The following is a 26,687-nucleotide window of genomic DNA, read 5'->3' as shown; positions in this document are numbered from 1 at the left end:
GGACTGTCGTACCGGGACAGTGCTAGAAATCCGGGACTGTCGTACCGGGACAGTGCTAGAAATCCGGGACTGTCGTACCGGGACAGTGCTAGAAATCCGGGACTGTCGTACCGGGACAGTGCTAGAAATCCGGGACTGTCGTACCGGGACAGTGCTAGAAATCCGGGGCTGTCAGGGAGAAGTGGTCCCGAGAGGTAGGCCTTTTAACTGATGCATAGTGGTCGGAAGTACTGTCTAAGGGTCCCTTGTTATCACTGTGTGAGACGCATAGACTTTAACAGCTGTACCTAATACATAGGGTATACAGGACACCCGTGTTCCTACATAAGCTGGGTATACGTACCACGTCTAACTGCCCTAAATGTGATATTCCTGAAGCGCACATACTCCAAATGTTTTGGGAATGCACTGCCATAGGCTTTTTTTGGCGAATAGTACTGGATATTATCTTTGAGGTATAAAAATTAAACTTCCAGCCGAACTGTTAATATGTATACTGGGCCTGTTACAAGACGATTCCACAGAGAATATTAGTATTGGTACAAGTAGATAATTATATCAGGCTAGGAAATGAATAGCCAAATATTGGATAAGCAAGACAGTACCGACTAAAGAGGAGTACATTGCACGTATGAATGTGATAATTGGACTAGAGAAGGGAGTGTACTATAAAAGAGGAACAATTAAAAAGTTTGAGTCTATCTGGGGACCATGGTTACGAACGCCAGGACTACCCTCTAGACGCCTCCTAACTATACAACTGGGGTGAAACTGCTAGACAATGAACAAACGGGAACACTATAATATAGTTCTATTGATAGGTAGGACATAATGGTGATAAGGAATATAACACCACAAATCGAGAAAGAGAGACAGGTATAATGTCAACATGGCATGGTGCAGGTTAGGGTAGAGAGGGGGGGGGAAGGGGTTATACAATTGTATATGTTTAGTCTTTGGCTATTGTTGCACCCAAATTGGGTTCTTATCTGTTCATTCAAATGAATATATACTAGCTATATGCATGTATAAAATTGAAAACTTCAATAAAAATGATTTTAAAAAAAATAAATAAATCCGGCACTGCCGTCCTGGGACAGTGCTAGAAATCCAGGACTGTCGTCCTGAGACAGTGCTAGAAATCCGGGACTGTCGTCCTGAGACAGTGCTACAAATCCAGGAATGTCGTACTGGGACAACGCTAGAATTCAGGGACTGTTGTACTGGGACAGTGCTGGGAATCTAAGGCTGTAGCACTGGATCAGTGCTGGGAATCTAAGGCTGTAGTACTGGGTCAGTGCTGGGAATCTGGGGATATCGTACTGGGACAGTGCTGAGAATCATGAGCTGTTGTACTGGATGTTTATTTGGTAACCAGATGCCACATGAAAAAAGGCCCAAATATTACCCTGTCCCTGCACATTCCTGTACAACTTTCTGAAAATATAACCAGCTTTTATAAGGCCAGTTTCACACTGGCGTTGAGCTCTTCCGGCAGAGGAACAGCCTGCGGATCCGTATTACCGTTTGCCGGAAATCCGCCCAGCCCCATTCACTATAATGGGGAGCGGCGGACCTCCGGCCGCAGCACGGCAAACATGCCGAGAAGCAGCTGGACAAAAACGGTAGCAGTATTTGTCCGGCACCTCTCGGCATATTTGCCATGCTGTGGCCGGATGTCCGCCGCTCCCCATTATAGCGCTGGCTCGGCTATTTCCGTCAGCCCCATAGAAATTAATGGGAGTGCGCTCCCATTCACTTGTATGGGAGCAGCGCTTAATAGTGGCTGGACCCCAGGAAACCAGGGGTCCTCCAGCCACAACTGTCCCCGCTCTGTTCTCGCTGTAGGTGCAGGTCTTACCATCCTATATGCCCCCATTGTCTGTGATGGGAATACCCCTTTAACCCCAGTGTGAAACTGGAGTAAATAAAAATGCCTCCGCCTCTAATATTTTATGAATATAAACTACATTCAACTTAAATATAAAAATGACTTCCGCTTCATCAAACCTTCACTGCAACTTCTTCGCTACTTCCATTATCCTGCATTAAAGGGCATGTCCCAATGGGACACCAATGTCAATATGCACTAAGATGGGAATATGGATGTCACACAGAGCCACCAATTTATGGCATAGCCCACAACAGGAGGTGAATGTCTGACAAACGGTCCCAACGCCAGGAAAAGTGAGGCAGCTGGCAATGCTCCCATCCAGGTCAGAGACTGAATGGACAGGAGGCAGTGCACGTGCAGAGTTCTCCCACTGAAGTATTTGGGAGTCATGAAAACATTCAAGCAAATATGTGCCTAAAAATGATTGCACTAAAATGTTTACCAGAAATTAGCAAGTCGAAATACACCAGAAAATATATGAAATGAGGGAGGCCAACCAATCCAAAACCATGAGGTGAGTAAAACCCCATGCTGTGGCCAGTACAGGAGGTCTTATACATAATACCCATACTAAGATGTCCATGCAAACATGGCTGTTTTCTTCCGTACATTTGGTCACACTTGTCCACAGGCAACGTGCAATATTGCAGCAAAGCTCTGCCAACTTCAACAGAGCTGAACTGCAATACCAGACGCAACCTGTGGACAGGTGTGGCACTATTTCTAGTAGCAAACACTTGTGTTTCTCTAATCCTGTAAACCCCTTTAATAGGGCATAAGAGCGGGATATTCCTAGTGAGACAACCCCTTCTATTCTCTACAGCAGTGGTCTCCAACCGGTGGCTGTCCAGCTATTGGAAAACTACAACTCCCAGCAGGCCTTGACAAGTTGGAGACCACTGCTCTACAGTCTGAAACAGTCTGCACATTTTTAGCAGAAATATTTCACTCCAGTGGCTGAAAGCTGAATCTCGTACCTGTTGATGAGAGCTTCTCGTGTCTCCTTATGATAGAAGACAGGAATAGGGACACCCCAGCTCCGCTGCCTTGATATGCACCAGTATGTGCGGCGGCCTAGCATCTCAATCATCCTGCTGGAGGCTGACGCCGGGGTAAACTTCACTTTTTTTAGAACTTCCTGCAAATAAGTGAACACATATCAATGCAAGGGCAATGGTGATGTGTGTACAAAGTGGTGAAATAAGAGGCAAAAGATGACATTAAAGGGAACCTGTCAGCTCCAAAACACCCCCAAACTAGAATAAGCAGAGTATGGTGTAAGTGATGCAGAGTCCGTTTACGTAATTTTTATCTTCATACTCACTTGCATTCCGATGCTGTGCTCCAACGCGCCCGCAGTAAGACGGATTGAGAGGACTCCTCTTCGAGTCTGCTCCATTATGTGTGGGAGCGCAGGAGTCCTCTCAATGCATTTTACTGCTGGTTTGTGGGAAGACAGCGTCAGAACACGAGTATGAAGATAAAAATTACTTTACTGGAATCAGAGTCACTTACACTATACACCACTTACTCTAGTTAGAAGGGTGTTTATGAGCTCATAGATTCCTTTTTAAACCAATATCAGATGATTCTTCAGGCTGCTGCCACATTTTGCACGTTTAACAACATAAGAATGGTTCCAAAAGGCGAATCGTAAGGCTCTTTTCACAATCATATATATATTTTTTTATTTGTGCCAAGGCTGTGGTATTTTCAGTGGCAAGAATAGCGTAGTCTGCAGAGCTTTTCTAGCTGTCAAAAACACCACCGGTATCATGACAGACCCTACAGCCTGTTAACGGGATCCATCTGAAAATTGATCTGACATTGCGGTCAAGGGTGTGTTTTTTTTCCCCGGGTAGGTACCACCGATTGAATTCAATATTTCGCTATTAGCTTCCTAGCCTAATATAATAAGCGACGAATACCAATACAGATCCTCATAAGATAGTATTTTCCTGCAGGGTTGTAGCGGGTATCGAATTATCGATACCCAATCAATACTTTTGTACTGGAATCGATTCGATACCGGGATTTGACATTTACCGATACTAGGCTGCGCTACTACGCAGCCTAGTATCAGGGAACATGGCGCACGCTGCTCTCAGCGTGCGACATGTTCTCCTCAGCAGCACAGGGGAGAAGCAGTCCCTCCCCCGTGCTGCTGCCAATAAGAAGAGAGAGGGACGGAGGAGGGGAGGGGCTGTGGCCACTGCGCCATCAATGAAGATAAGTAACCTTTTAATACAAATACAGGAGGCGGGTGCCGGCGGCAGAATCACATAGCCAGCACCCGACCTCTATGACAGGGCGCTGCGTTCCGCAGGTGCGGCACCTGAGGGGTTAATTGACGTGGATCGCAGCGCCCTGTCATAGGGGTCGGGTGCCGGCTATGTGATTCTATACTGTAGCAGAACTTCAGCTGTGTTTTTGGTGGCTACTCAGACACTGTGCTTCAAAACAGGTAAGGAATGTGTTAGACAGATTTTTGCTATTGTCTGATTGCAAATAAGCATAGGGTGATTAAGGTGTTAAATTTGTTGTTGGGGGAGGAGCTTTTGTGGGAGTGTGTGTGTGTGTGTATAGCAACATAGTATTAGCTTGCCTAATTATAGCTTGCAGCATTACTAAGGGCTCTTTCACACTTGCGTTCTTTTCTTCCGGCATAGAGTTCCGTCGTCGGGGCTCTATGCCGGAAGAATCCTGATCAGTTTTATCCTAATGCATTCTGAATGGAGAGAAATCTGTTCAGGATGCATCAGGATGTCTTCAGTTCCGGAACGGAACGTTTTTTGGCCGGAGAAAATACCGCAGCATGCTGCGCTTTTTGCTCCGGCCAAAAATCCTGAATGATCGTTCGCTGGCAGGCTGGAGATGTGATTTTTTTAACCCCTAACAGGTATATTAGACGCTATTTTGATAACAGCGTCTAATATACCTGCTACCTGGTCCTCTGGTGGTCCCTTTTGTTTGGATCGACCACCAGAGGACACAGATAGCTCAGCAATATGTAGCACCAAGCACCACACTATACTAAAACTTTTTACGCATTTGGATTCCGTGAGGGGTATGGCGAGTTCATGTGAGATTTAATTTTTTGACACAAGTTAGTGGAATATGAGACTTTGTAAGAAAAAATTTTTTAGACATTTATATTCCAGACTTCTTCTCACGCTTTAGGGCCCCTAGAATGCCAGGGCAGTATAAATACCCCACATGTGACCCCATTTCGGAAAGAAGACACCCCCAGGTATTCCGTGAGGGGCATATTGAGTCCATGAAAGATTGAAATTTTTGTCCCAAGTTAGCGGAAAGGGAGACTTTGTGAGAAAAAAATAAATAAAATCAATTTCCGCTAACTTGTGCCAAAAAAAAAAAAATTTCTATGAACTCGCCATGCCCCTCATTGAATACCTTGGGGTGTCTTCTTTCCAAAATGGGGTCACATGTGGGGTATTTATACTGCCCTGGCATTTTAGGGGCCCTAAAGCGTGAGAAGAAGTCTGGGATCCAAATGTCTAAAAATGCCCTCATAAAAAGAATGTGGGCCCCTTTGCGCATCTAGGCTGCAAAAAAGTGTCACACATGTGGTATCGCCGTATTCAGGAGAAGTTGGGGAATGTTTTTTGGGGTGTCTTTTTACATATACTCATGCTGGGTGAGAGAAATATCTCGGCAAAAGACAACTTTTTCCATTTTTTTATACAAATTTGCCATTTGACCAAGATATTTATCTCACCCAGCATGGGTATATGTAAAATGACACCCCAAAACACATTCCCCAACTTCTCCTGAGTACGGCGATACCACATGTGTGACACTTTTTTGCAGCCTAGGTGGGCAAAGGGGCCCACATTCCAAAGAGCACCTTTCGGATTTCACAGGTCATTTTTTACACATTTTGATTTCAAACTACTTACCACACATTTGGGCCCCTAGAATGCCAGGGCAGTATAACTACCCCACAAGTGACCCCATTTTGGAAAGAAGACACCCCAAGGTATTCGCTGATGGGCATAGTGAGTTCATGGAAGTTTTTATTTTTTGTCACAAGTTAGTGGAATATGAGACTTTGTAAGAAAAATAAATAAAAAAAATAAAATCATCATTTTCCACTAACTTGTGACAAAAAATAAAAAGTTATATGAACTCACTATGCCCATCAGCGAATACCTTAGGGTGTCTACTTTCCGAAATGGGGTCATTTGTGGGGTGTTTGTACTGTCTGGCCATTGTAGAACCTCAGGAAACATGACAGGTGCTCAGAAAGTCAGAGCTGCTTCAAAAAGCGGAAATTCACATTTTTGTACCATAGTTTGTAAACGCTATAACTTTTACCCAAACCATTTTTTTTTTTACCCAAACATTTTTTTTTTATCAAAGACATGTAGAACAATAAATTTAGAGCAAAATGTATTTATGGATGTCGTTTTTTTTTGCAAAATTTTACAACTGAAAGTGAAAAATGACATTTTTTTGCCAAAAAATCGTTAAATTTCGATTAATAACAAAAAAAGTAAAAATGCCAGCAGCAATGAAATACCACCAAATGAAAGCTCTATTAGTGAGAAGAAAAGGAGGTAAAATTCATTTGGGTGGTAAGTTGCATGACCGAGCAATAAACGGTGAAAGTAGGGTAGGTCAGAAGTGTAAAAAGTGGCCTGGTCTTTAAGGGTGTTTAAGCTATAGGGGCTGAGGTGGTTAATAGCGTCCTGGCTGCCATAGTAACACTGAAAGCATTTTGAAGACGGCTCCGTCTTCAAATGCTTTCAGTACACTTGCGTTTTTCCGGATCCGGCGGGCACCTCCGGCAACGGAAGTGCACGCCGGATCCCAACAACGCAAGTGTGAAAGAGCCCTAAGTGCATCTGAGATATCCAGGAGATACTCAGGAGGTAATCTGGAGGTGGATACAATCTAAAAAAGTAAGATTTGTTTGTTTAAAATCCCCTCTTTAAAATGGCAGACCTGGTTCTGTGCAGGAATTGTTGTGCTTTTATTTCAGGTTCCACTCTTGGGAGGTTTGGATGCTGTCTGATCTGTAGACAGCTCTCTGTAATGCAGCAGGAAAATCGCATTTTTGAAATCTGAGATTTGTAAATTAACTGTTAAACAAACTCAGGCTGAAAACGTTGCAATGCAACAGAGGCCCCTTAGAAATGGATGGGTTACTGCAGGTTCTGGTAGACTCCTCCAAGCCCAAGATGTGCCCACCGCTCTGGAGGAGTGAGCCGTGACACCTAAGGACAGGACCCTGCCCTGAAAGCGGTGTGCCTCCGCAATTGCAGCCCAAATGCAATGTGCGATTGCCACCGTGGAGGCCACCAATCCCTTGCGAGCACCCTTCAGAATGACAAAAAAGGGAGACAGTACGCCGGAAGGAACTGGAGGCTGCTATAATCTTCAGAGCCCTGACAACATCCAAATGGCGTAACTCCTTTCCTTTAGGGTGTGAAGGAGAGGGAACAGTGAGGGGAGGGCAATGTCTCGTTGATATGGAAGTCAGAGACCACCTTCGGGAGAAGAAGGAATGGGCCGGAGAACCGCCTTATCCTTGTGAAGAACCAGAAAGGGTTCTCTGCAAGAGAGCGCCGCCAACTCGGACACCCGTCAGATGGATGTGATAGCCACAAGAAAAAACTACCTTCCAGGACAGGAGTCGGAGTGAGATCTCCTGCAAAAGCTAAAGGGAGAAGTCTGGAGCGCTGAAAAGACTATACTCAGATCCCAAGGCGGTAGAGGAGGACGGTACGGAAGAACCGTATGGGCTACTACCTGAAGGAAGGTTTTTATGGCCCAGGGGACTCTGGAAAAGCTGTGTCCCCCAGGACAGAAGGCGCCGACACCTGACCCTTCAAGGAATGAAGGGCTAATCCAAGGTCCAACCCTGATTGTAGAAGGTTAGGACCGTGGGGAGAGAAAAACGGAATGGGGGAATGCCCCGGCTTTCACAGAAGCCCAGGAAGGACCTCCAGGTCCTATAATGGATCCTGGGCTATGCAGGCTTCCTGGCCTGAATCATAGTGCGGATGACGTCCGGCGAAAACCCTCTCCGCGTCAGAATGGCGGTTTCAATAGCCACGCCGTCAAACGAAGAGACCTTAAATGCTGATGGAAGACTGGACCCTGAGAAAGAAGGTTGTCTCCGAGTGGCAGTGACCAAGGTATGTCTTCTAGAAGGAGAACGAGGTCGGCGTACCAAGCGAGACAGGGCCAATCCGGAGAGACTAGGATCGTCGGAATGCCCTCCACTAGATCTTCCGTAGAACCTCGGTAGGAGTGGGAAGGGGGGAACACACAAGTAGGAAAACTCCTGCCAAGGAGAAAAAAACAGGGCGTGCACGCCGCATGCTTCCGGATCTCCTACTTGGGAGAGAAGGAGGGAAGCTTTCGTATAGTGGGAGGGATTCCCTGGAGAAGGAGGGATGTGGAGGGCGCCACAGTCCACCGGTCGGGACCGGAGCATGTCTGGAAATGAACGGGCACTGAACGAATGCCCCGTGCAATGCAGATGAGGGAAAGGTAGTAACGCAGAAGCTACCAAGGCTTGCGGGGTGGCTATGAATCATGAGCCAGAGGAGGAAAAAGACAGAAGGAGAGGAATAGGCTAGGTCTAAGCTCATTCCACATCTGAGACTGGCGCTATACAGAAGTAGACAGGATATAGTGGCTGTGCAAAAAAACTCTGCCTGAGGAGGAAGCCAGTCAAGGGGAGTCACACTGTATTGCTAGCCCTATACCTCAGCAGAGGAGGGGCCACCCGTAGAAGCCACCGAATGCAGTGCTAGAAGAGTCCACCGCCTGACGAAGGAGCTGTGCAGTAAGAACCCTAGTATGTAGTGGTAACGCAAATACCACTCCCCCAGTAGTAGCTAGCGCTTGCCTGTAAGTGCAAAACTGATGGGGAGGCCTGACTATCCCATAGAAGCCATGTACCATACTGCTCCGGAGAAGCTACCATAAAAAAAAACTCTACCTGGAAGGGCGCTGAACAGGAGCAACTGCCAAAGCTAGCGCAAGGGTAGGACCCCTACCTGAGGGGGACGCCCAACTGCAGCGACCACGAACTCGAGCATTAGCGTAATCTGCACCTGTGGAGGAGAACACGCTGTAGTAGCTAAACCAGAGTGCCAGCAGAACCACTTTCCCAGAGAAGGAGGAGTGGTGAATAGAGAATACAGAGTCAGTGAAAACACTCGACTCGCTGGAACATACTCACCATATATGTGCAATGGTGTACACACTACGCATAGATGCAGACAATATCATGACCGACTGGAACAGAGGAGGCCCATGGAGATGGGGGGTCCCACAGGACACATAGGTGATGCTAGGTAACCACCCAAGAAGGCAGAGGAATATATAATAATGCCCAAAACCTGCGTGTAGAAGGATACAATGTGGAATAGCCACCGTATCCACTTGCAGCACCCATATACCACTAGATGAAGAGTACCGGGCACCCGCGGGTACCGACTGATGCTATGTCCCACTTGGAATAAGCTAAGGCATCATAAGATGAATAATTATTCCCCCGCTAGTGGATCACTTGTGGAAGAGGGTAATGCAACAGGAAGCATGGTGATGTGCAGCACTCCGCCTATGTAAAGGGATAGCGCGACAGTCGGGACCGTATCCAATGGTAGTGCAATTACTCCACCTAAAGGTGGAAAGCATACAGCAAGTACTTAAGCCAGTGGTAGGGAAAATACTCCACCTTTTGAAGGGGGATTAATGCCCACGGCGGGAACTAGTTCATATGGCAAGTCCTGTACCCCGTGGGAGTGCAATCATTGCACCTAAGTAAGGGGGTAATGCATACAGCACACATTGTAACCAGTGATAATGTCATCACGCCACCTATGGAAGGTAATGCATACAGCAGGTACTGAACCCAGCGGAGATGCCATTTTGCCACCTACAGAAGGGGGGAAAAAATACGTCCGGCACTGGTACTTAGTGTTCTGGTACTTAGTCCACCAATAGCAGGGGACAATGTATAAGGCAAGTACTGTATCCCGTAGAAGTGCAATTACTCCGCCTATGGAAGGGGGTAATGCATACAAGTACTGCTGGCCACCGTAGACGCAATCCTGGGAGATTACTACGGATTGATGTCAGGGTCTGAATCAGCGATTCCCCCCCCCCCCCCCCCCTCTCGGACGGACCCTCTCCTGGAGGGAGGGTGTGTCTGAGCGTAACCCAGGGAGGAAGAGTGGGTGCGGAGATATTCAAGGAGAAAATATGTCTTACTGTGGCCCGCTTGCGCGTAGGTCTACCCCTCAGAATCTCGTCTCTGGCAGTTGCGGACTGCGCAGGCAGGGACTTATCAACCAAACTACCCGGAGGGTGGAATGGGAACTTCTAGAGGCCCATCCATCAGATTGCACAGGCGGTGCATTATCAACCAAACGATCCCGGAGGGTGGATTGGAAAGTTCCAAAGGTGCTCCACTGGATTGCGCAGGTGGAGAATAATCAGCCAAGCGACCCCGGAGGGTGGATTGGGACATCCAGAGGTCCTCCATTGGAATGCGCAGATGGAGAATTATGAGCCAAACGACCCAGGAGGGTGGATTGGAAACTGTCAGAGGTCCTCCGTTGGATTGCGTAGGTGGAGGATTATCAACCAAACGGCCCCGAAGGGCGGATTGGGAACCTTCAGGGGTCCTTTACTGTATTGCGCGGATAGAGAGTTATCAACCCAACAGCCGCTCCTCCTGTGTCCGGAATAGAGCACGGACCCAGTCTGGCACCGCATGGTTAATGTTACATTTATTTTTTATTTTAATTTTTTTAAGAGGCTGAAGACGTTTTTGAACACAGACACCCTGACATGGTGCAACGGCATTACCACTGATCTACCAGCGGTGTTAAGGCTGGATAAGAGGCAGGAAGGGGTTAATCGTGCATATAGCAATTGCACTGCATCTCTACCGATACCGGCCTAACAAAAGTGGCCGGCCAGGAAGAGGTAAAAAGACCAGGGGCGGTGCCAGTGGCTTCTGAGGGCAGGGGACTGCTAGGCGGGAGCATAAGGCAGGGAGGTCTTGCCTCCTATGACTCTAAACTAAAAAACGGAAGCTCTCTCCAGGCTGGAGGGGGTATAGCTGCCAGGGGAGGAGCTAACAGCTTTATCTAGTGTCAACGCCTCCTAGAGGACATATACCCACGTTTCCTGTGTCCCCCAATGAATATGGGCGAGAAATAAACATATTACATATCGCCACGCCCAAAAAAGTGCGAACTAATAAAATATAAAAAAAATCTCCTATGCGGTGAACGCCGTAACAGAATTTTTTTTTATAAAAACTGCGCAATTAGCCATTTTTTGTCACCTTGTCCCCCCAAAAAATAGAATCAGACTGTTTGATTATGGGCCGGACGTTCCATAAAATGCGGAATGGACTCTTTTCTATTTTCTGCTTTTTTGGTGTATTATTTTTTTTGCGTGGTATCGAGTATTGCAATACTTTTTTATAGTATCGCGACAACCCTATTTTCCTGTAGGATTCCCAAGGGACATAGAGACAGTTCAGCTAAAAGCCGAATACCATATACCCAATATATAAAATCAAGCATGGCTAATCATAAGGGACAAATACTACAGCACTCCTACAGCATATGAAGATGATCAGCGTCTGGTAGATCACATTTGGGGGATTTACAGCTATCCCTGACCCCAAAATGATGAAAGAACGCTGGCAGTTTATAGACTCGATGAATCAAGAACATAAAGCTGCCAGTATAATTCTGTAAGTAAGGTCGTGCAGAGGCACGGAGCGTGATTTCTGCACTGCACACGCTCGTGTGAAACAGCCCTTAAGGGGTTAAGTAACATTATACTACTGTATCATAATGATATATGGATTTTACCCTGATTAACCACACAAAGCCACCACTAGGATGAGCAACCTATGCTCAAAATCAGCCTTATAAATCAGACTTCAGTTTGCTCCCCCTAGCGGTGACACTATGCATTTCACAAATCTGTGTATACCAAGAAAGGATCTCTATTAAAGGGACAGAACTGAGAACCTATTATAATATAACACGAAATTAATCAGTGCAAAATAGGGCATTCATATCTGCCATAAACGATAACAGTAAAATACATTAATCTTAAAGAGGACCTTTCACAACTGTAGAAACTAAAACCTAACTAGATCAGTGGGCAGAGCGGTGCCCAGGGGTCCCCCTGCACTTACTAGTATGTCTGGGCGCCGCTCCGTTCGCCCGGTATAGGCTCCGGTGTCTGCGCTCCCTCTGACTGATTTTTTGTATGAGGCGTGTCTTGCTGCAGCGCTGGCCAATCGCAGCGCACAGCTTACTAGAAACAGAGTCAAATAGTATCCCTGTTTTAATTGGGAAACTGGGACTGGAACTACTGCTCCTTTTTCCACTAGTTCCTGGACACCCGAAAGAATGTTTTGCCTGGAATTTCTGGCGCCTACATTTGTGATGACAAATTTTGTTGGGGGGATGGAAGTGAACTCTATTTTGTATCCTGACCGAATGATTTCCAGACCCCAGGGATTTTTTGTTATCTTCTCCCAGGGGCCGAGGAAATCTCTCAGCCTCCCCCCAACAATGGCTTTATTGCTTGTCGTCAGACTTAGGGCTCATTCAGACGGCCGTATGCTGTCCGCAAAAATACTGAATGCTATCCGTTTTTTTGCGGATCCGCAAAAAAACGGATCTGCAAAAAAACGGATAGCATTCAGTATTTTTGCGGACCCATAGACTTCAATGGGGCCATGTCCTGATTTTCACGGACAAGTATCCAAGATGGATTTTTTTGCGACTGTTGCGTCACAGCATGTCACATGTCGCAGTGCAACACCATACACTATCATTATAAAAATTGTCGCGTGACATTGGTGCGACATCAATGTTGAGCGACACAAGTAGCAGCGTAGTTGTGCCCTATGTGTGGTGCGACTTATTGTCGCCGTGTAACCCTAGCCTAAAGTTGACCTACAGCAGTGAAGAAAAATGGCTGGGTTGTTATGGAAACCTGGAGTAAAACTGTGTGTATGTGGAGACTAAGGGCCTGCAAGCTTCTATTGGCTGATAAGGGTCATGTGACCGTGTGTATGGCAGTTGGGATATGAAGAGAATGACTTCCAGGCCTGTACTGGCTAATGCAGGTCATTTTTTGGGAATATCTCGGGAACGGTACATCCTAGAGAGCTGAGACCCCACAAGATTTCTTTCCAGGTAGCAAGGGATGTGTATACCAAGTTTAGTTGAAATAGATGGCTGCGCTTTTGAGTGATCGCGGAACACACATACATACGTCCTTCTTTATATATATATATATAGATAAATGCTTTAGATGAGATCTAATTTCATGTAGAATAATGTCTGCATGTAATAATCAGTGCCTGCTGTTACCTGAGCCTTGTCTTTAACATTAGCCGTGTTCACAAACCACTGCTGACTGGCTCGGATGATGATCGGCTTCTTGGTCCTCCAGTCATATGGGTAACTGTGAACAAAACTTTCTTCTTTTATCAGATTCTTGGAGCCGAGCAACATCTGTATGACTGGAAGAGAAAAATAAGTCTAAATGGGCGACACCCAACACACAGATGTCTCTACATCCAGGACCACGTGGGCAGGGCATCATTGTACATCTCATCTAAAGGGAGAAAACCCCTAATTACTAATAAGGAAAATAGTTTATGGAAATCGACGGTTGTTAATTTGACCATTGCAAATGATATTGATGCACACATTTAATTACTGTTCCTTCCAATATTCACGTTTCTGGGAAATATTAAGTTAGTGTAAATGACGTTTTAGTCAAGATGACCTTTCTCAAGTTGTATCTGGCGCAGCAGGAGTATGGAATCAGTGGGCATAGCCGCTGCCATAAATGGAGAAGAGATGTCTACTGTAGGAGCTATTCACATCGATCCATGATCTTCCTCGTGCTATAGCTACAACCTGAGAAAGGTCATCTTGACTAAAATGTTTTTTAGGATTTTTCCTATCAGTGCTGGAAGGAACATCCATAACGCTGGGTTCAGACCTGAGCGTACTGGATGAAGCGCTCTGTATGCGCGATTCTACGGGCGTCTCACATACGCGGCTCCTGTGCAAGCGAACGCCCATTGTCGCGCGTTCCCGGAAGTCTATGTACGGGAACGCCCCAAAGAAGCTCCTGTACTTCTTGGGGCGTAGGGCGTTTTACAGCGCGTTCGTACGCGCTGTAAAACGCTTAGGTGAGAACCATTCCCATAGGGAATCATTGGTTCTTGCCTGTTGAGCGTTTTACAGCGCGTAGGAACGTGCTGTAAAACGCTCAGGTGTGAACCCAGCCTTAGACATGTGCATCAGTATCAATGATGTGATTGAATAAACTTTAATTTTGCATTAAGACAAAGTGTGCCGTAGATTTATTTAGACTATATTTCGGTTTAAAGGGGTTGTCCGCTTTTTACTATTGATGCCCTATCCTTACGATAGGTCATCAATTTCAGATTGGCGGGGTTCCGACTCCCGCCACACCTGTCAATCATCTGTTTGAAGAGAAGGCAGTGCTCATACAAGCACTAACTTCTCTTCCCTGTTTACCTGCTCGCTGCAGAAATTGCAGTAGTGATCAGTGTAATTACAAGTATTGAGTCACCATTCACTTCTATGGGACGGCTCTGTCTGTTCAAGTGAATGCTACAGAGCCTTCTCTTCAAACAAATGATCGGCGGGTGTGCTGAGAGTTGGACCCCCGACGATCTGATATTGATAAATGATCCTGAGGATAGGTCTTCAATAGTGAAAAGTGGACAAACCCTTTAAGGAATCCTTCCATGTGACACCTTGGAACCTGATAAGGTGTGCGGTACTATTTGCCTTATAATACTAATGAGGAGGAACTCGCACAATCTTATCACATATTCTCTCGCTCTGTTTCTCTCTGCAGCAAAAAAGGAGTGGTGCAAAAGGAATTACTAGTGCATTTAAAAAAAACTTCTAAAGCACAGTAAATCACTGGTTTTACCTTATTTTTATGGGAAATGTTTTGTTGAATATCAGGATTTTTCCACATTTTGTCATCAATGAGGAAAACCTGTAACCTAAAATTCAGCATGCCTTAAAGGGTTTTTCTGCTTTCCCCATATTGATGACCTATCCTCAGGTTATGTGATCAATATCAGATTAGTGAGGGTCTGACTCCCAGCACCCCCTCCAATGACGAGAATGCGGCGCTTGTGCTTGCCGTTGACATTGCAGTGGCAAGCAGTGTACTTACAGCTACTCCATCCCATTCACTTGAATAGGACAGAGCAGTTGTGGTTACACACTTTGTCCCATTCAAGTCAATGGGACGGAGGAGCTGTACTTACACTGTGGACGGCGAGCAGGTAAACAGTGATGAGAATGCAGAGTTCGAAGAAGCGCTGCGTTCTCTTCCAACAGCTGATCGGCGGGTGTGCCAGAAGTCGGACACCACCGATCAGATATTGATGACCTATCTAGTGCGAGTTCCTATTAGTATTTCGAGGCAAATGGTACAGCACACGTCAGGTTTGAATGTGCCACATGGCAGAGTTCTTCAAGCCACAATATAGTCTATATATGAACCTCCTGCATTTTCACATTTTATGTTCCTTTGAGCGAGTACATACCGGCCTCATTTCCATCTTCAAGCACCACTTTATTTTCCAGATCAGCTCCTGCTTCAGCAGTATAGCGGCCAGCTTCATCCACCAAGCAGTCCTTTAGAAAACAAAAAATTGAGAGGGGCAAGAATTATTTAAAGTTCATCTCATTGTACTTATGAAGATGTTGCCTGCAAGCATATGGCCTGGTGTGACTAAGTGCTGGCGAGACATGATGAGTATGCAGTGGAGAGCGCAGGAGGATGGGAAGAAGTCCAAACCAAGCCAGTGGAATAATGTTCCAGGGCCCTGACCTATGTGCCAGCTAGAATGGAAGTTGTGATAGGCAACTAAAAACAACTATACACACGTTCACGCACACATCTATGTAATGTAACCAGAAAAAAAAAACAACAACATTATGGCTAAAATGACTGGCCTCCGTAAGTTTAGTTACCTAATAGGGAAGACATATGAAAACTAGTGTAAAGGGTCTAGTGGCAAAGCTGATTGAATCCGACTGGTTGCCATTACCAACTTCTTCATTTTTCCCTTGCACCACTTTTTGAAAAATTTCTCCCAAAATACTTATGACGAAAATTGTTGTAAGAAAAAGACCAGTGTTGTCCATAACAACCAGACTCCATCTTTCTTTTTTCCAGAGTGGGTTTAAAAAAGAAAGCAGTGAACTGACTGGTTGATAGGGAGACCACCGACACCTTTCCTTTTGGCAGTTTTTAGACATGATTTCCAATCCAGGGGCGGACTGGGAACCTAAAGTGGCCCCACGTTGTAGGCGGGTCCAAATTGACAGAAGGCAGGGCTTATATAATTGGGTGGGGCCAGCAATACTGTAGTGCAGCACAAAAGTCCACCCCAACAGAACCAAATATCACAGTCCAGCATAAAATGCTGCTGACCCTGCTGCAGTATTCAACAGTATCTCTATCCTTAGGACCGCAATCTAGTTGAAGGAAGGACATTTTCCACCGGTGGCCAGGTGCAAAAGAACCTGAACATTCCTTAATGCAGAGAGCATCAGATCGCCATGTACTCGGACAAAGGCTTGGGTGTCCCCCTGGGCATCGGCCCACCGGTAGATTTCCCTGTAGGGTCTATGGGCAATCTGTAATTAATGATTGTAGGATTGAAACTAATTTGCATTTATTACATGTGTGACTGTTCACTAACCACAGGTAACTTGTGATGAGAGGCGACTCCATAATCTTCGATGCCATGGGCAGGGGCAGTATGCACAAGGCCAGTGCCTTTACCCATAGTGACATGGTTTGCAGCCAGAAGGGGAGAGGAGCGTCCTGGTATTGTGGGGTGATCACAGATGCCGTTTTCCAGATCAGCTCCTGGATTGCCAGAGAAGGAAGAGTTAAAAAGAATTACTCAAAACGGTGACGCCAAAACACTAAGATCAGACTTTGGCAAGATTGAGAGAGTGTCCATAGGCATACCTAACAAAATTACCTTTAAATGTTGAAATGACCTCAAAATGAGTCCCCATGGACAGAGCAGTGGCGTCCACGCAATCAGCAGCCAGAATAAAGAGCTCTCCTGAGGATCCACACTTTACAATGGCATAGCTGGAATAAGTACAATGAATGTTAAATTATCATCAACACATGTGGTTCAGCTGATTATGTTGCACGACTAGTCGACCAAAGTGTTACAGTCATGTGCACTGAGGTATATTAATGGGCCTATGGTAAGAGGGGGCCTGGTGCTGAACTCCTCCTCCTTCACATCACAGTGCCCTAACAATTCTTGCAGCGGCCACTAGGGAAGGTGGGGGTCCGTGCATAGAGAGTTTTACAACTTCGATTGAGTTGAATGACAGCTGTATAAATTTACACAGAGCTCCCCCCAGTGCAGGAATCATTGTATTTATGCGGGAGATTTATCATTGTATTTATGCCCAATGGTGTAAATACGATAGAAAATACAGTGTTTTCAGACTAAGCGCCTGCTCTACATCTTATGTTAGTCGTTTTGAGACCTGCAGAAATGCTCATATGAGCGCTGTGCCTATTTAGTTGTCTCTCCTTGAAGATCAGAGTGTATGGATTCAACTGTAAACTGCTCGCTGCGATCTACAAAGACAGCCAAGCAGAAACCACGGGTACATAGCACGGAGCGCTTCTGAAATGATAGTTGTCCTCCACAGTCATGGTTTATTAAAAGTTAAAGGGTTGTTCTGCCTAATTCTGTCATCCATAGTAATAGCCCTCTAAGAAGATGACAACTCTGCTGCATTAGACAAAAACATTGCATCATAATGTGTGAATACTGCAAGGGACATACGTGGTATCTGGCATGTAGCAGACCGCCTGATTAGCTGGAATGGTCCACGGCTGTGTTGTCCAAATCAGAGCACTGATCGCTGTGGCTCCATCTGTGAAGGAGACAAGAACCCGTATAATAATTCCAGTATCACTCAGGGCTATGGAGTTGGTAAGCCAAAGTTCTGACTCCGACTCCAACACTTTCATAAACGGCCAATAATTTAGCAATGACAAAACTCCTGCAGTAAAATGGTAACATCGGGCCTTTCTTTACTGTCATGTAAGTAATCAGGCTATTTTGAACTTAAAAGGGTTTTCTGAGATGAGGGTCCAACACCTGAGATCCCCACCAATCAGCTGTTTGAGAAAGCCCCAGTTCCGCGGCCTCCTCTCTGCTCACCAAGCACAGTCCTTGTACCTTGTATAGCAGCTGTGCTTCATATCGCAGCTCAGCCCCATTCACTTAAATGGGGCTGGGCCTAGGCCATGTGAAAGTCACGTCACATGGCCTCGGGAAAGCTGCGAGAAAGCCATGGCGCTATTGCTAGTGCTGGTGCTCAAATAGCTGATCAGCGGGGGTCCCGGGTGTCAAAAACTGATGACCTAACCGGAGGATACTGGTTCTTATCAGTGTTTATAGTATAAGGACAGAAGAGAACAAAGGAGAGGTGAAAATTGGGAAAGGGAGTGATTAGAATTTTTAATGTATGTGGGCTTTTTTAACATTTTTTTTTTATGTACCCTTATACTATAGGACCTTTATATGCAATCCTCTCTTTTGCAGTCTATGGGATTTTTACTGGTAATGAAAAAATCCTAGCAACGTTTTTTCTTCTGAGTAGATATGCTTTTATTTCATCCACAAATGATCTAGTACAGGACGCGTTTCGGCCCCTCCAGCCTTTCTCAACTGCATAATGTCAGAATAACCAGAAACATACAACATTGTTTCTGGTTATTCTGCCATTTTTTCATTACCAGGTGTTTGGGGATTGCCCCTTCCCGCGCAACACACACAGGTATTGTGAGCTGTCTATTGGATTTGTACTATAATGGGATTTTTACTGGCTGTCTGTCAAGTCATGCCGCAGGCATGCCTTAATAGGCAGCTTACTACAACAGGTCTTCACAAGGCCCCAGTTGGTCATAGCAACCACAGAGCTGTGGGGCTCAGAGAACAGAGTTCTCTCCAATCCTGGGCATTGCGGGTGTCAGCTGTATTACACTGTCGGCAAATCCACAGCGGATAGTTTGTATGCACAACATCCTATTGCAGGGAATTTATCAAGAGATCTGTGCCAAGATTTTGGGGGGAAAAAGGCACCACTCAACATTTTTTCCATTTTTTAAGTGGGCTGGGCTTTTCAGAACAAGCATGGCCTCCTGCAACCTGTACCTCTACCGCTTGCCCCCCGCCTGCAGACATGAAACATCCGGGCGGTCAGCATATAACACTGCCTGCTTATTGTGCTGCCGTGGAAGTATAGTGAAGGCAGTAATGAGATATATTAATATATAAAGATTAGGCAATGCTGCTTCCTGCTCTAGTCCCAGTAATCATGCCATCGCTAGGTGCCAGGTATCTCCACGAACAGAAAAAATTTCTGGCTTTCAAAGATGCACGTACTAAAAAACTAAAAATGCGTCTGGTCAGGGAAGGAGGTAAATGGCCCAAACTTAATAGGTCAAACTGAAGTCAGTTAATGGCAAACATTTACACCAGCTGGCATAACTTGACCTTCTGGTGCATACATAACCAGAGACCCAGCAAATGTATTAAGATGTGTGTGCCTCACATGTTACTCCAGTGCACTTTAGATTAAAGGGGTATTCCAGTTGTACAGCTGAATGGAGCGGCAGTGCGCATGCCTATGGATGAGACTTTTCATTTTCTTCTTGTCAAGACGTATTCTCTATGCGGCAGGCAGATAATTAATACAAATAGAATGAATGTATTTTAAGAAAAATTACCAATTACAGAAGCAAGTTTAGGAGGAGGTTTCTGCAGCGGAAATTTAACAAAGACGGATCGGCTGACATGTTGTTGGTTGTATTCTAACTCGGCCTCAGCCAGCGCTGTTCTAGAAGGAGGTGGAAAAAAACAGAACATGCGTCAAGATAGGAGGGACATTTAGCAGAACTGAATACAGGTCTCATTTCTACATGCTAACAAAAATGTACATTTCAACATTTTCTACACCAATTATAATAAATTAAAATCCTAAGAGGAGAGGTTTTCATCGTTAGTTTCCACAGTATGTGTGCTGTCATGTATGTAGTACACCAGTATATCAGTGCAGAGCTGTGACTATTGGAATACAATATACAGCAGGGAAAGGTCTGGATAACAAAAATCTTCTGCACAGCCTCCAACTTACTGATTCTAAATGCAGAAGGAGAAGAGCAGCTCTGGAGTACAAACAGCAGCTGCAACAGGTGACACAGTCAGTATGCTTAGGTTAGGTTCATATGGAGTCTTTTGCAGGAGGATAAAGATTTTCCTGCTGGTTTTTCAGCCAAAGCCAGAAATGGATCCAGCAGGAAGGAGAAGTCCTTCCTTTATATTTACAATTCCTTTTTGATCCACTTCTGGCTTTGGATGAAAAACCTGCAGTAAAATCTGCTGAAATCCTCCTCCACGTGAACCTACCCTTAGGCCCCATTCACACGTCCGTAACGTGTTTTGCGGATCCGTGGACTCCGGCAATGTGCGTTCCGCATTTTGCGGACCGCACATCGCCGGCACTAATAGAATATGCCTATTCTTATCCGCAATTGCGGACAAGAATAGGACATGTTCTATTTTTTTCGGAAACTGAAATGTGGACCTGGAAGTGCAGGTCCACATTTCCGGAGCCGGGCCGCACATCGTGCGGCCCCATAGAAATGAATGGGTCCGCAATTCCGTTCCGCAAAATGCGGAACGAAATTGCGGACGTGTGAATGGGGCCTAAAGGTGTCTATACACTTCAGATAGCCGCCAGCCAAACCCATGTTCGACAGCTGTCTCTTTCGACCCACCCAGTACACATCCAGTCACCTCTGGCGGTGGCGTACATCAGGTGACAACGGAACGGATTGAAAATGTTGAAATTCAGCATTGACAACCTTCTTTACCCTGAAAGCTGACATCTGGGGGAAAGTGAAGATGCATACATACATATGTCTCCTTTAAAGGGGTTTTCCTGGAATTTAATATTTATAGCCTATCAATATCAGATTGTGAGGGGTCTGAAACCTTGCACCCCCACCAGCTGCTCCCAAGTAGGTCCAGCGCCGAAAATAAGCACCAAAACTACCCAGCTCTGTCCATTGTGCGGTGGACAGAGCTGGTTACTGCTTTTGAAGTGAAAGAGAACAGCACTGCAGTAACCAGACAGGCCATCAATAAAAAATACTGGAAAAGCCCTTTAAGTGCCAGCGCTTCATAACAGAAGTTAGGACATCGCAGGTTATGTTTTAGCCTTTTAATCCCCTGGAAGGCAGTCTTACGATTTACCATACAATGATTTCCAGTTGTGAGCATCCAACCACTACTACCACTACTACTGCTCCTATATTCTTGGAATCAAACTAAAAAGAAAGCAATAGCTCTAGGGCAGGCATGACATTTCTTACTTCGTGGATGGGGACCAAAACACGGGTCTGTAATCCTGGTATATGTGGCCCTATGAAACAAAAAATATAAAAGTGAATACTGTAAATGCACCGGAGCAAAACTGTTAACCCCTTAACAACAAGAGTGCTTCAGTCCTAAATGACAGAAACTTTTTTTGCCATTTTGCACACATGGTGGTTAAACGGCTCTAACTTTTTTCTTGGGCTGCTGAACTAATATTTGATGTACTTTCATGAAACATAGGTTGGGGGTTGTCCAGGGTTTTTTAAGTGATCATCAGGATAGGCCATGACTAGCTGATGTCCCACACAGCACCACTGACAAAGTAGCATTGGGAGCTGGCTACTAAAGCGCTGCTCCCATTGCGGTGGTAGTGAGCTCCTGCAGTGTTGCTGGTGCGGTGTAGCTCCGGCGTTCACTTCCGTTGACAGAGCCACACACAGCAGCTGATCAGCGGGGGTTCCCTGACAGTCATCAGCTAGTGATGGCGGTTTCAGCTCACAATCACTGATGGAAATCGCTGACCAAACACCGACTGTGTGAATAAGGCCTTGTGGTGAAGTTTTCCCAGGCCCATCATTTTTCAAATCAGCCCAGAAGCCCTAGGTATAAATATGGCCGGAGAACGGAGTACTCTGTCTTACCTTCTCGTGCATCTTGAAGAAAACATCCAGCTGCTTTGCCTCGTACTTCTTATCAAACGTGTAATAACAGTTATCCCAGTCCGCCATTACCCCCCAGCGGATGAAGGAGGACTTCTGCTTCTCAATGGCCTTTTCTGCAAATGCCCTAGCTGAAGAGAAGCAGAGGAGACATTATCACTGGAACTCTTCTCTGTCACATGGTAAGTAGTGATTGTCATGTGATGCTTTGCAGCCAATGACAAGTGCAGACACGGAGGACAAAGATGCCCTAACATTGTGTTGACAGCGTCTCTTGGACTTCCATGCCACACTCAGGCTGTGCAACATTTTCAGTAAAATTGCAGGGTTATTCCTTGACTTCAATACCACAACATTTTACTATTGGGGGTGTATACTGTCTGGAATGCAGATGGATCGTCTGTGGGGACAGGACCCTAGCAGAGGAAACTGCCCAACTAGTGAGCTAGTTTCGAAAAAAAAAAAATGGCTAATTATCAGCCAATCACGGCATACAATTGTATTTTTGGGTGACCACACATGAAATTTCCAAACCAGAAAGATGACATCTGCTGTTGGCCATCACAAACGATCGTTCAATTTACATTTGGAAATTATGGTCGGCTGAAACGTGCCATTTTCAGGCAACATTTATCGTTTATCTGGTTGGCAAGGGTCCGGGAGGTCAGACCCCATATCCCAATGATAAGTTATCAATGACAACGTCCTGGAGAATCCCTTTAAAGTTGCCCGAGTTATTCGAAAAAGCCCCCCAAGGCAGGAAAGGTAATCAAATAATAAAAGACGGTATACTCAATCATTTCATGCGCTTCCGACACTGCTCTAGAGGCTAATGACTGGCTGCAGCGGTCACGTGAGGTATACAGACACCTGTAGCCTATTGAGCGGGGAGGGTGAAATGGCATGAGTAGGCCTTCTGTTATTATTTTAGAACTATTCCTACATTTGCGGGGCTTTCTGAATAACTTATGGTACTCAACACCTTTCAGAAATGAATCTGATGATAAACTTGTAACCCTCCCCCCCATTCAGTCATACCTCTGCTTCTTATCTCGAGTGGGGAGAGACTGTCAGCTTTGTCCCCGATCTCTGCCAGGGCCCGCAGTTCTATAGGCAGGCCGTGGCAGTCCCAACCCGGCACGTAGGTCACTTTGTAGCCCCTCATCATGTGGAAACGATTTGTAATGTCCTTCAGAATCTGCAAAACATGGGAGTGTATGAGGTGAAACCATCATGGAGAGAAATGGAAGCTGGTGAAGCAATTGGCACATCACCTTTTGAAAGATGTGCATTTTTGGACACTGACAGAAATTGGAAGTTGACCCTCTGATTCCTGCCACGGCTTTCAGTTAGCATTGCCACGGAATGCCCTGGATTAGCCACAGTCAGTGGGTATGACCTGCGCGCAGCTACCCGCCGTGGTTTACACACAGAGACTGCAGCAGAACTTGGCATGTCATGGTATTCAGTTCTGCGGGTGCTATATGCACTAAGGAAGAGAATCCTCAAGAAGCTAAACAGCCTGTGAGATCTGTGCAAAAATACACACACACTGAATGCAACTGTAACAAACCCTCAGCTTTGAGATGTATTAGGTCTATTAGCAGCCCAATTGTCTCTCCTGCTACATTGTATCGCTCCAGACTGGTTAGTTCACAGTATGCTGTCTAGACTGGTGACAACTGTAGCAAACTCCCAGCCGCGAGAAGCATTAGATCTACAGTATATAGGCTGTTCAGCTACTAGGTGTAAAGAAGAGCTTCCCCATTCCCAGTCAGCAAGCAGAGGCCTTGAAATGGGGAGGAATTATAATTGTGAGATAGTACATGGCATGTGAGCGGCTATTCGGGTGAGATAAGCAGCTGTCGGGTAATAGGGTGAAAAAATACAACTGGATGACCATATCTGAGGGGTAAGGATGATCGACGCTGATCAGACACAACCCCTGAAGCCCTTACTTTATTAAGTGCATGTCCCACGTGGGGGTCTCCGTTAGCGTAGGGGGGGCCGTCATGTAGACTGAATTCCTTCTTTGCTTTTTTCGCTTTTTGCCAATTATAAAGCTGCAAGAAGTTTGCCTCCTGTGAGGAAAAACATAAAAATACATCAGAGTTATAGTAAGGAGCAGAGCTGGCACATACATCACACTGCCCACCCCTCACCTCCCTCTCATCCCCATGCCCCCTGTCCTCCCTCCTGCCCCAGCGAGATCCCCCCTGACCTCCCACCCATCCCAGTGCCCTCTGTCCTCCCTCCTGCCCAGTGAGATCCCCCCTGACCTCCCACCCATCCCAGTGCCCTCTGTCCTCCCTCCTGCCCCAGTGAGATCCCCCCTGACCTCCCACCCATCCCAGTGCCCTCGGACCTCCCTCCTGCCCCAGTGAGATCCCCCCTAACCTCCAACCCATCCCAGTGCCCTCTGACCTCCCTCCTGCCCCAGTGAGATCCCCCCTGACCTCCAACCCATCCCAGTGCCCTCTGACCTCCCTCCTGCCCCAGTGAGATCCCCTCTAACCTCCCGCCCATCCCAGTGCCCTCTGTCCTCCCTCCTGCCCCAGTGAGATCCCCCCTAACCTCCCACCCATCCCAGTGCCCTCTGACCTCCCTCCGGCCCCAGTGAGATCCCCCCATCCCAGTGCCCCCTGTCCTCCCTCCTGCCCCAGTGAGATCCCCCCCTGACCTCCCACCCATCCCAGTGCCACCTGTCCTCCCTCCTTCCCCAGTGAGATCCCCCCTGACCTCCCACCCATCCCAGTGCCCCCTGTCCTCCCTCCTGCCCCAGTGAGATCCCCCCTGACCTCCCACCCATCCCAGTGCCCTCTGACCTCCCTCCTGCCCCAGTGAGATCCCCCCCTGACCTCCCACCCATCCCAGTGCCCTCGGACCTCCCTCCTGCCCCAGTGAGATCCCCCCATCCCAATGCCCCCTATCCTCCCTCCTGCCCCAGTGAGATCCCCCCCTGACCTCCCACCCATCCCAGTGCCCTCTGACCTCCCACCCATCCCAGTGCCCTCTGACCTCCCTCCGGCCACAGTGAGACCCCCCCCATCCCAGTGCTCCCTGTCCTCCCTCCTGCCCCAGTGAGATCCCCCCCTGACCTCCCACCCATCCCAGTGCCACCTGTCCTCCCTTCTTCCCCAGTGAGATCCCCCTGACTTCTCTCCCATCCCAGTGCCGCCTGCGATCACTCCCATCCAAGTGCCCCTACATTGTTCCAGTGCCCCCAAAAGTTCCTCCCATCCCAATCCCACCTGATATCCCCCTTGTTCCAGTGTCCCATTGCCTTACTCCGTCATCCCACTACCCCAAGATCCCTCCCAACCCAGTGCTCCCGGACATCTCCCATTGCCCCGAGATTCGTCCCATCTCGATGCCCTCTAATGTCTTCCTTGAACCAGTGTCCCCAGAGATCCCCATCCCCTTTGAGATCCCTCCCAGTGCCCCATTACATCCCTTCCAATTCCCCCTCAGATACCCCATCGTCCCACTGTCCAAAGATCCCCGCTTCCAAGGCCCCCCAAATACTTCCCAGTCGTCGTCCCCCCATCACCCCACTGCCCCTCAGGATATGCCTTTGTTCCCATACCCCTTGCCTCCTGCCCTAAACCCTTGTCCCAGCGCCCATATCCTTGGCCCCAGAGCAGCCCAGTCCGTCTGATAGACCCAATCCCCCTGCCCTGAGCCCAGTGCCCCCTGATTTCTCCCATTGCCCCTAATGTCCCCCTTGTCCCAGTGCCCCCTCACATCCCCCCAGTCCCTGTGCCCCATTACATCCCTTCCAGTTCCCCCATCATCCCACTGCCCAAAGATCCTCCTTCCCAGTGCCCCCCAGGATGTGCCCTTGTTCCCATACCCCCTGCCTCCTGCCCTGAACCCTTGACCGCACAGCAGCCCAGTCCCTGTGTGATAGGCTCCAATCCCCCTGCCCTCACCCTCCTCTCAGTGCCCACTCTTTGCCCCTCACCCCCTGACCTCTTGCAGGCGCAGCTCGGTGCTGACGGTCTCCTCGGGGCTCCGGCGTATAGGGAAGTCGGTCTGAGGGAGCAGCACGGTGTCCTGGTACTTGTTGTTCTTCCCGGGGCTCTCATTGCTGCTGCTCAGCCCGGAGGCGGCTCTCCCTCTCCAGAGAAAGTGGGAACCGGGCAGCCGCCGGCGGAGAACGGTCAACATGTTCCTGACAGAAACTACGGCGAGCGGAGAGGTGACAGGGACGGCGGCCGCCGAGGACCAAAGCTCTGGCGCGCGTTCTGTCAGCCCTGGCTGAGCCGTGACATTGAGTACGTCCAGGTGAGGTCTCCGTGTGTGTACGGATCTAGGGCGACAAATTGCTCCAGAAAAGTCGCATGCAATTTATTTTTGCCGTTTTTTATGGTACCCGGCCACACTGGTTGCAGGACATTTTATATATTGCAGTTCAATGGGGGTCGCAAAGCAACATGCTGCGACTGCAATTATCGCAATCGGATTTTTTTTTATTTTTTACTACTGCGCAGCATGTCGCATTTACACCATTGAAATACATTATATACAATGCCCACCGACCTTCATGTATGGCGGTGTAGCGGGGCAGCCATAGGAATGGGGGTGCATTATGGTGCCACCGCCAGTCCGC

At 47.2% G+C, this 26,687-nt stretch overlaps 2 protein-coding genes across 2 annotated transcripts in view; one reads left to right on the top strand and one right to left on the bottom strand.

Annotated features, from left to right (window-relative positions):
• IARS2 (isoleucyl-tRNA synthetase 2, mitochondrial) overlaps positions 1 to 26,299 on the bottom strand; it is an 82,923-nt gene extending 56,624 nt beyond the window's left edge. The window contains exons 1-12 of the mRNA XM_040430455.1: positions 26,048 to 26,299; positions 24,034 to 24,156; positions 23,114 to 23,273; positions 22,058 to 22,206; positions 21,413 to 21,462; positions 19,766 to 19,875; positions 17,814 to 17,904; positions 16,980 to 17,095; positions 16,692 to 16,861; positions 15,528 to 15,618; positions 13,291 to 13,442; positions 2,872 to 3,032 (exon numbers count right to left, since the gene is read on the bottom strand). Coding sequence (XP_040286389.1) covers positions 2,872 to 3,032; positions 13,291 to 13,442; positions 15,528 to 15,618; positions 16,692 to 16,861; positions 16,980 to 17,095; positions 17,814 to 17,904; positions 19,766 to 19,875; positions 21,413 to 21,462; positions 22,058 to 22,206; positions 23,114 to 23,273; positions 24,034 to 24,156; positions 26,048 to 26,245 — 1,571 coding nt within the window. The 5' untranslated portion in view covers positions 26,246 to 26,299. The remainder of the gene's footprint in view (positions 1 to 2,871; positions 3,033 to 13,290; positions 13,443 to 15,527; positions 15,619 to 16,691; positions 16,862 to 16,979; positions 17,096 to 17,813; positions 17,905 to 19,765; positions 19,876 to 21,412; positions 21,463 to 22,057; positions 22,207 to 23,113; positions 23,274 to 24,033; positions 24,157 to 26,047) is intronic.
• The window catches only part of BPNT1 (3'(2'), 5'-bisphosphate nucleotidase 1), a 38,965-nt gene continuing 38,556 nt past the window's right edge, over positions 26,279 to 26,687 (top strand). Inside the window, exon 1 of the mRNA XM_040430456.1 lies at positions 26,279 to 26,375. The gene's annotated coding sequence lies outside the window, so the exon portion shown is untranslated. The remainder of the gene's footprint in view (positions 26,376 to 26,687) is intronic.

This window comes from Bufo bufo, chromosome 4 (assembly GCF_905171765.1).
Source record: "Bufo bufo chromosome 4, aBufBuf1.1, whole genome shotgun sequence".
Classification (NCBI taxonomy): Eukaryota; Metazoa; Chordata; class Amphibia; order Anura; family Bufonidae; genus Bufo; species Bufo bufo.
Note: the sequence above shows the minus strand (reverse complement) of the source record. Positions and strands in the feature narration are given on the sequence as shown.